The sequence below is a fragment of the Solanum lycopersicum genome, chromosome 11 (genome assembly GCF_036512215.1).
Source record: "Solanum lycopersicum chromosome 11, SLM_r2.1".
In the NCBI taxonomy this organism is placed as follows: domain Eukaryota; kingdom Viridiplantae; phylum Streptophyta; class Magnoliopsida; order Solanales; family Solanaceae; genus Solanum; species Solanum lycopersicum.
Window position 1 is genome coordinate 11,380,375 of NC_090810.1, and position 11,033 is coordinate 11,391,407.

Below are 11,033 nucleotides of genomic sequence, written 5' to 3' on the forward strand. Positions count from 1 at the left end.
AGCGTAGAAATCAAGGACTTCCAAAGTTAGATAGTCAATTTGAACTTTTCATAGATTCAGCTATTGGATGTGGTAGTGATGATGGCATCGAAATTCAAGATCGTCAACGAGCTTTACCAAGACCAGAAGTTGATCACAATCAATCCCTAGCTGAGTTAGAAAGAGGATTTACGGGACTATACAACTATTAGTATTACATTCGAGTCTCGAGACATAGTTGAAACAGAACCCTTCCTAGAAGGTGGCTGCGTAAGCTATGTACTCTACTAATAGTTGTAAATTGAAATTGTAATTTGTTACAAATTTAAATAAATTAAATTGATATTTTTTAATTTTTGTAATTTAATTTACTTTTTTAAAATTACAAATTTTATTTATTTAATATTTACAAGATACAAGTTATAAATATAACTTATAAAATAAATATTAATAAATATAAGTAATAACTTATAAAGTATAAACTTCAAAAGATTTAAATTTTGAAAACTTTATTAGATTACTTGCAAACTTAACAATAATAAAAAAAAATTAATAAAATATCTTTAAAATAAACTTAAGTTAAAAATTATAGTATAAATTTAAAAACTATTAATTTATACTTAAAAAATAAAAAAAATTATATTTTCGTAATTTAAAAAATATCGTCCCGTTAATCCCGTCCTGTTCCATCCCGGTCCGTTCCGGTTCATTCCGGTTCCGTCCCGGTATATAGTGGAACGGGACGGAACCGATGAACCATCCCGGTAATTCCGGTCCGGTTCATTTCGGTACCGGTCAAAATTCCGATCAACAGATTCCGGTCCGGTCCGGTACCGGTTCATTCCGGTCCGGTGACCCGGTTCCGGTCCGTTGACCAGTCTTATCACCACTTAGTCTCATACTGATGGTTGTCGGTTAGAGAAATTCTCACAAAATAATATTACTTTCACATATAAGTAAAATTGAGTTTACTATTGAATTCTCTTTGACTAACTGAGTTGCTCTAATGTTTTACAAACTCTATGTATATCGCATCTGTTTTAAATTGCTTTACATATACATATACTTTGAGTAGAGTATTTATTGAGTTGAGCAGAGGCAAGGTAAGTTCATCTTATTCTCATCAAACTTAAGTCGTGGTTTAGCATTCCCACTCGCATACTCGTACATTCAATGTACTGATGTCAGTTGGCCTGCATAGTTTAATGAATAATGATGCAGACGCAGGTAACAAGGATCGACTTCCAGCGCATCATTGATCCTGTTGAGCAACCCAGAGTCAATTGGTGAGCTCTTTTCATTCGAAGAACCTCTTTTATTGCTTTCTAGTTAGTTCAATAGAATGTTGTGGGGTTTGTCCCAACATTCATCTCAGTCAGTTTTGGGGCTTTATTGACAATTAGTACTTTAGTAGTCTCTAGATTTTCATTCTTATGTTAAAGACTTGTATTGCCAGTTTGGCCGAGTAGAATGTTTAAACTTTTAAAACATTCCAGATAGTATTACTAATCAGTTCAGTTAAGTTCTTATCCTTATAAGTGTGATTGTTGTCTTCCGCTGAATTAAGTAAGCCAAGACAAGGTTTCGCTCGAGGCCAACAATGGTCACCGAGTGCCAGTCCCACTCAGGGTATAGGCTCGAGGCTTGATAGTTTGTTTCAAAAAATAATTTCAACTTCAAATTTTTTTTTCACCCTTACCCTTGATCCTCCCATCCACCCACCCACCTCGCCAAAAAATTTAAGTTTATTTTTAAAGTATATTTTTTATTTTTGTTTTTTCACCCCCTACCCTCAAACCCCCACCCCACAACCACTCCCTCCCTCTAAAACAAAATTAGTTTGTTTTTTAAAAATATTTTCAATTTTAAAAATTATTTTCTACTAGTAAAAATAAAAGATATTTCTCAAAAACATTTTTCATTCATAAATCAACACTAAAAATCTTTTTCGAAAAGTATTTTCCATTCATTAACCAAACATGAGAAATAAGTCAAAAATTTACTTGTTTTTTCATGAAAGCATTTTATAGGGAAACAAATTTCCTTCATATTAAACACACCCTTAGAGTCAAATGATAAAAAAATTATTTAACTTTTTATGATATATTTTTCATAATATTAATATGTATAAAATAACAATTTATAGTACTTTTCGTATAGCTTTGAATATGTAAATTTTTGGTTTTAAAATATGAAATTAATGTAATTAATAACATTGAAAATTAGTCAAATTAACTTTTTGAAAAAAACAACATGACAACTAAAAGTGGAAGTAGAGAGTATTAAATTCTCGTGTAAATTCAAGCACAAGCTATAAACTAAACGATCCCTTGAACTACTTAAGATTGAAAGTTGGAATATTACTCCCCAAGTTTTACAAAGAATGGTCTAGTTTGACCTGACTCGGAGTTTAAGAAAATAAAGAAGACTTTCGATCCTGTGGTCCTAAATTAAAGTTATTTCAAATGTACAAAATTGTCCTTCAATGTTGTGGCCTTAAACATGTCACGTGGAAAGTTGTTACTAATAAAAGAAAGAGGTCATTCTTTTTTAAACAGACTAAAAAGTAAAGGAGGTCATTCTTTTTAAATGGAGAGAGTATTGCTTTGGAAAATTACTTAACAAGATAAATATATGATATGTATTTACGATAAATAATTCTAGTTATAAAATTATAATCTATAACTACATGTAAGGTTTTTAAAAATTGTCTCTATCTCTCTACCTTGCCCATCTCGCGCGGTCTCTTTCTCTCCCACCCAAAAAACATTCCACATAAATATGATACATTTTGTATTATGTATATCATAAGCAAAGAAAGGGCGCCCTTGGGTCACTTGACTCTAAGGAAAGGGGAAAAGTTAGTCCGTCTTCTACGATGTATGTTCTTTAACTGATTTATACTGGAAGAATGGATGGCGTAGGAGTCTCTCTTTTGAGACGCATTTGTATTCCTAGTCTCGTTAACCTCTCTCATTCCCTAACATATGCCTAAGTTCGTAATTAAACAAACTACAACTATAGATGTCTAATTGAACCCAAGCTATAATTATTTTTAAAAGTTCCTTTTTTAAAAAAAATATTTTTGAAGCGTGAAAAAAAACTGTGATCACCTTATTATTCTTTATGTTGATAAAAAGTGTTTTACTCTCAAAATGAAACTTTTTAATACGAATATTAATTAATCGGATCTGTTAACACAAATATTGAAAACTAAATGTCCCTCATCCCCACCCCCACCCCCAAAGAAAAGATTCAAATTATAACACATATCTGCTTAGCCAAAACCTAAAACAACACTAATTAAGTAGGATGCTGGAAATTCAAATAGAAGGATCCAACTAGTCAAATAGTCTATTTTCAACTAATTGAAATATTGACCAAATATCAATTTTAGTTCTGATGTCTTTTTCTTTGATCACGCCCAATTATTGCCTAAAATGAGTATGTGGTCAGTCACAAACATAGATAATGACTCAATCAAACTTTTAATTGTCATATTTTAAGTTAAATTATAAAAATTTTAATTAACATTTTACGATATATCTTTTTATCTTGATAGCATTTTATATTACTTTTCGTATAGTTTGTTAATATCTAAATTTTTTCTTTAAAATGTCAAATTAATATAATCTATATAACTTTGAAAATTAATCAATTTTACTTTTGAAAATCGTAATATGACAAATAAAAATGAAAGATAGATTAAGAGATATAAAACAGTGCTAGCTGTAAGAATAATTATCTACTGAGACTAGAATCTTGTTATATATTGAATTAGTGAACTAACACGTTCAAAATTGAGTTTTGTGACTCTAAATTAAAGATATGTAAAATGTATTAAAATGTCATTTAATTTTATAGTTTTAAGCATGTCATACAATATTAAAACTAAAGAATTGTCACAATGAAATTATACATTCATTTTCAAATAATCTACAAAAAAAAAAAGTCAAATAAATTAAATCAAAGTAAGTATTGTTTCTTCAATAAGTAATGAGCTTATCTTAGTTAAGTTTTTCCATATGTGTTGAGATTTCTCTTTTATCAGACCCCAATTGAATAACCACATCCACATGAATGAAGAAATATATATTTATATCCCTAAGCTGAATTCAATAAGTTGAGTTAATCAAACTCCTTAAGCTGAATTCAATAAGTTGAGTTAATCAAACTCCTTGAATATCCTAATTCCTTGTCAATTAGTTTAGGTAAAATTGTATGTAATAGAAAATTATTAATTTAAAATAAATATTATAGTTACAGTTCTATCTAATTTTAATTCGTAGTAAATACTTTATAATTCGCCTTTCTCTCTCTCTAGAATTTCGTTCACCATTCTTTTCTCGTCTCTCTTATTTTATATAAACATAAATGTATAAATTGTGTTTGTGTTTGTATAAAGTGAGAGAACTGTATATAATTGTGTTTATACAAAACGAGAGAAAACTGTATATACAAATACAAAATACATATTTGTTTGTCCTACACATTTATAATTATATAAATATAAATCTTTCTCTACCCAGTTCTCTTTTGCCTTTCTTCCTTTCTCGCTTTATACTAATACAAATTATACAAAATACAGTGTATAATTTGTGTTCGTATAAAGCTAGAGAGAGATTTGATATACCAATACAACTATTTTAACTTTATTCAACTGTATACGAATTCAAATTTTATGCAGATATACAAACACAAAGAACATATAAACATATATACAAATACAATTTTAATAAAAATAGACATCCTATTTATAAAAATCGCTGCAATTTATACAAATCAAATGCCTGTAATTTAATACGATCAGATACTGCCTGTGATTTTATACAAATTTAATGCTCTATATATAGAAAACACACTAATATGATTTCCATGTTTGCTAAACCTAAAATTTTCTCATTAGTTCCTATCTTAGTTCAACTTTTCAAAGTGAGTGTTAACCACAACTCATTTAAATTAAGCATATCATATACTCAAACAATATTAAGCAACACAAAATCATCCTATTATCATAGCAAAAAGGTTGGGAACTATAATTAAACGAATGAGAGTCACATTATTATCCTGCAAAGCAAAAAACCCACGCTAGATCTCGCAGCGGATATCAAACATTAGTTAATTTGGAATGAGTTATGTATATATTAAATTATGTATACTTAAATGGGTACCATGTTTGACATTTGATTATGAGCTAACTTATTTTATGTATAAATTAATATGACATTTAAAAGCTCACATAATTAAAACATGTATAAATTATAAATAAGAATTTATGTATAATTTTACGCAAGACAGGAGATGAAATAACTGATATACAAATAACTAAACCTTGCGTAAAGTAATAATATCTATTCACGAAAAAAGTTGATTCAATACATTTTTTTTAATGTATACATAGATATTATATTTGATTAAATGAGATTTTGAATTTCTTTCGATTCCTTATAAAAGTGATTAAATCTGTTAAAATAGAAGTCAAAAGGGGGTATTTTTGCTTGTCGAGTTCTTTATATGGATAATCTTTGCTAGCTAAGAATTTTCAAATTACTTTATGGTTATTCAAAAATCTTTTCATACATTATGTTAAGCATGAAGGAAAATTAACTCTAACTTCAATTTTTAGAAAAAGACTCAATTTATCTGATGATAAATCTTTTTCACAACATAAAATGTGACATAAATTTTGTGGAGTGATGGGGTAGGGGGTTAGATGGTCATGTGATTTACCTACAGGCTACACATTTGACAACCATGTTCATGAGTATTCCTTACTTAATTTTACTAAACTTTATATTTAAAATGGAAATTAATTGACTTTTCAAAACTCAAAAGCTAGACAGTAAGCATGATAAATTTATATGTAAAAAGCTGGCATATTCTATTTTTATATATATAAGGGTTGTTGAACAATGTTTAACAAGTACATACATGTATGGTATTCATGTGGGAATCATCAATAAATCATTTTGACCTTTTGAACAAACAAATGTCACAATTTATTAGAGGCCTATAGATGTGTACTTACTCCACCAAAATTAAAAATGAGTTTTGGGGTTATAAGAAAGATAAACATGTGATTATTATTTAATGTTTTTTGGTTTAGTTAATTAAATGTAGCTACTAGCTAATAAATATAATCGAATGTTGACAACAATTTTTAGGTGTTAGAAATGCATTTTACTATAAACTTATTATTCATACACCATATGTATGTTGGTTTTTGAAGATCTAAAATAGCTTTTAAATAAGGTGTAGCCTTCATAAAAAAAAATATGAAAAATAAAACAGAGGAAAAAATGAAATTTGAACATCATTTTTTTTCTTTTTTGGTGAGCAAGAGAATAACTTTTGTTTTTTTTGTGTAGTCGTCGCTCGACTTTGAATATCAATTTTTTAATTTTAATCAAATATGATTAGTTGATGGATTTATGATTCCTTAAGAACACACAAACAATTCTGAACTCAAAATATTTTTTCTATTTCTTCTAAAATTTTGATAAAGTATTTTTCTTTTCCAATTGTAACAAAATTATATATAAAAATTGATTACTAAATTAGTGCTTCAACAGATGATGATAATAATGTATCCTTGGATAATCTAGCTGATAAAATTTAGGTCAATTCCATAATTTTAATTTCATTTGACTCACTCTTATTTTTCTCTTCCACGTGCCCTTTTCCTGTCCCCATCTACTTACCATTATAATTATTTTAGCAAGTTTTTTTTTTGTCTAATTATATTTATCACCTACTTCACATTAAATGTAAAGAAAAAGATATTCCCTCCATATGCGTCCTGGTTTGACTGTCATGTAACTTAATTTATATATTTATTGCAGTAATTATCACATTGTATTTTTCTGACAGTCAAATCAATTGATTAGATTTAAAAAAGGTGATATGCACAAAACGAATTTATTGTGCCACTAAATCAACATTAGAATTAGTCGGCACATTTTCCTTCTTCATTTAGTTCTTATTTCGTAGTATTTAAATATAATGACATTACATAATATTCAAGACATTTGTATTATAAATCATAAATACAATCTTTATATTTGCCAAATTAATTTTTTTTATTACAATAAGTAATAGATCTGATATATTAAATGTCCCACATTTTTGGCTTAAAATTACCGATATTATATTGAAATGAGAAAAGCATTTAGTTTAGCAGTATAACTTCAAGAATGTTTCTTTACTCCCTAATTTAATTTGAGTTGAATTAAATAAGGTAATTTATACCAATCGAATTAATTTAAAAGTTAAATACTTCTTATCCACAATTTTACCTTATTGCGTAAGATCTCATAAATAATGGAATAGTGATGCATAGAAAACCTTTATTAGATAAATGGACAATAAATTCTAAAAAGTTTAATTAATCAAATCTTGTCGTAAAGAAAACTCAGAATATAAGAAGAAAAAGATAAGAAGTATAAAATAGAGGAGAGAATTTTTCTTATTCAAATGTATCTTCCAAATGGTGAGTGATTCTCTATTTATAGTGTTGAGATATCACTTCAAAAGTCATCTAATTAATAGATACATAGTTATCTTGGAAGTTCTTATCACTTTGAAAGCACCTATACATGAACCCATTTAATAGTGGATAAATCTAATGGATAATCTATATATACTATACAATGGATTTACAACACTCCCCCTTGGATATCCATAGATTATGTGCCTCGTTAAAACCTTATTAGGAAAAACTCAGTGGGAAAAAGTCTACTGAAGGAAAAGGAGTATACATATCTCATAATACGCTTTGAATGTTGCCTCGTTAAAAACCTTACCAGGAAAACCCAACTTGGGACAAAACCATAGTTAAGGAAAGGAGTACAACGCGTATTTCGCCTCCCCTGATGAAAACTTTACTTGATATCTCGAAGACGGCGCATCCCAATCTTGTATCTCAACTTCTCAAACGTTGATGTTAGCAATGCATTAGTGAATAAATTAGCAAGATTATCACTTGAACGAATTTGTTGAACTTCTATCTCGCCATTTTATTGAAGATCATGCGTGAAAAAGAACTTTGGTGAGATATATTTTGTCCGGTCTCCTTTGATGTATCCTCCTTTCAATTGAGCTATACATGCAGCATTATCTTCGTACATTGTGGTTGGTATATTCTTTTTCAAAGAAAAACCACACTTTTTTCTGAATACGATGGGTCATTGATCTCAACCAGACGCACTCTCAACTTGCTTCATGGATGACTATTATTTCTGCATGATTTGAAGAAGTGGCTACCAACGTTTGCTTCATTGATCACCAAGATATTGCCGTGTCTCCATATGTAAACAAATAGCCTGTTTGTGATCGAGCTTTATGCGGATCAGATAAATACCCTGCATCTGCGTAACCAATCAGTTCTGACTTGGATTCATTGGAATAGAATAAACCCATGTCCATGGTCCCCCGAAGATATCGAAGTATATGTTTAATACCATTCCAATGTCTTTTTGTTGGGGAGGAACTGAATCTTGCCAGTAGACTTACTGCAAAGCAGATATCTGGTCGAGTATTGTTAGCAAGGTACATTAGTGCCCCAATCGCACTAAGGTAAGGAGTTTCATCACCAAGAAGCTCTTCATCATTCTCTTGAGGTCGAAATGGATCTGTATTGATGTCAAGCGATCTTACCACCATTAAAGTACTCAATGGATGTGAGTTATCCATGTAAAAACGCTTTAGTATCTTTTCTGTGTACGTTGATTGATGAACAAGTATTCCATTTGACAAATTCTCAATCTGTACGCCAAGACAAAATTTTGTCTTGCCGAGATCTTTCATTTCAAATTCTTTTTTCAGACACTCAACAGCTTTTAAAAGCTCTTACGAGTGCCAATGATGTTCAAATCATCAACATACACATCTATTATAACAAATTCAGACCCCGACCATTTAATGAAAATGCAAGGACAAATCGGGTCATTTTTGTATCCTTTCTTTAACAAATATTCACTCAGACAATTGTACCACATCCTTCCTAATTGTTTCAATCCATACAGAATAATCTGAAGCTTTATTGAACAAGTTTCTCTTGAATCTTTGTATGCTTCAGGCACTTTGAATGCTTCAGGAATTTTCATGAAAATGTTGTGGTCCAATGAGCCATATAGATAGGCTGTGACGACGTTCATTAGACGCATTTTCAGTTTTTCATGAACCGCCAGATTTATTAGATATCTGAAGGTGATTGCATCTACCACTGGAGAATATGTCTCCATATAATCAACGCCAGGTCTTTGAGAAAAACCTTGAGCAACGAGTCGGGCCTTATATCTCATGACTTCACATTTCTCATTTCTTTTTCGTACAAAAACCCATTATTACTCCACTGGCTTGATACCTTCAGCTGTTTGGATTATTGGTCCGAAAACTTCACGTATTTCTAGTGAAGCCAATTCAGCTTGAATTGCATCCTTCCATTTTGGCCAATCATTTCTCTGTCTACATTCGTGAACAGATTTTGTCTCAAAATCTTCATCTTGTTGCATTATGTCAATAGCAACATTATAGGCAAATATGTTGTCAATCACAACATTATTTCGGTTCCACAACTTTCTCGTCGATACATAATTCATTGAAATTTCATTATTTTCAGAAGTTAGTTCCTCCTCATCATTATGTGTTATGACTTTGGTCTCATCTTGAGAAATTTCTTTCAATCCATGATAATCTTGATCATTTAATCCTTTTCTCTTTCGAGGATTTTTATCCTTGGAACCAATTGGTCTACCACGCTTTAAATGTGGTCTAGACTCATTTGCCTTAACAATTTGTCTCGTCGGAATATCAACTTGAACTGGAGCATTAACAGCTGGAATATGCGATTTAGTAATCCTTGAAAGATTAGTAAATGCATCTGGTAGCTGATTTGCAATGTTCTGCAAATAAATTATTCTTTGAACTTCTTGCTCACATTAGTTTGTTCGAGGATCCAGTTGAGATAGAGATGATGAAATCCAATCTATCTCTTTTCCCAATGACTTATGTTCTCCCCCTAATGGTGGGTATACTGATTCATCAAAATGACAATCAGCAAATCTTGCCTTAAATAATCTCCAGTCATAGGCTCCAAATATTTTATGATTGAAGGAGATTCATACCAACATATATCCCCAACCTTCTTTGGGGCCCCATCTTTGTGCGTTGTGGTGGAGCAATTGGGACATGCACCTCACATTCAAAAATTCTAAGATGGGAAATGTTTGGCTCTTTACTAAAAGTCAATTGTAATGGGGAGAATTCATAATAATTGGTCGGCCTTATGCGCACAAGTGCTGCTGCATGCAAAATAGCATGCCCCCACATAGACAGAGATAAATTTGTTCTCATTAGTAATGGTCTAACTATCAATTGCAGACGTTTAATCAATGATTCTGCTAGACCGTCTTGAGTGTGAACATGCACAACTGGATGTTCAACTGTTATACCAGTAGACATACAATAATCATTAAATGTATGAGATGTAAAATCACCAGCATTATCTAGATGGATTTTCTTTATTGTATAGTCTGAAAATTGTGCTTTCAATCTTATTATTTGAGCTAGCAATCTCGCAAAGCCATGTTGCGAGTTGATAATAAACACACATGTGACCATCTTGTAGAAGCATCTATCAAGACCATATAATATTTAAAGGGTCCACATGCAGGTTGAATTGGTCCACATATATCACCCTGTATACGTTCCAGAAACGCAGAGATTCAATTCCAACCTTAACTGTTGCAGGTTAAATTGAGCTTTCTTCTTTTTCTTCGTGCTGATAACGTGTTGTAAAGAAAGCTCAAAATATAAGAAGAAAAAGACAAGAAATATGATAGAGAAGAGAATTTTTCTTATTCAAGTGTATCTTCCAAATGGTGAGTGATTCTCTATTTATAGTGTTGAGATATCACTTCAAAAGTCATCTAATTAATAGATACATAGTTATCTTGGAAGTTCTTATCACCTTGAAAGCACCTATACATAAACCCATTTAATAGTGGATAAATCTAATAGATAATCCACATATACTATACAATGAATTTACAAGA

General features: G+C 30.5%; 1 protein-coding gene across 1 annotated transcript; it reads right to left on the reverse strand.

Annotated features, from left to right (window-relative positions):
• Nucleotides 1-8,259: 8,259 nt before the first annotated feature.
• LOC138339217 (secreted RxLR effector protein 161-like) lies at nt 8,260-8,784 on the reverse strand. Its single transcript, XM_069290799.1, has one exon. It carries the CDS (start codon nt 8,782-8,784, stop codon nt 8,260-8,262), a length of 525 nt encoding a protein of 174 aa, XP_069146900.1.
• Between the last annotated feature and the right edge of the window lie 2,249 nt (nt 8,785-11,033).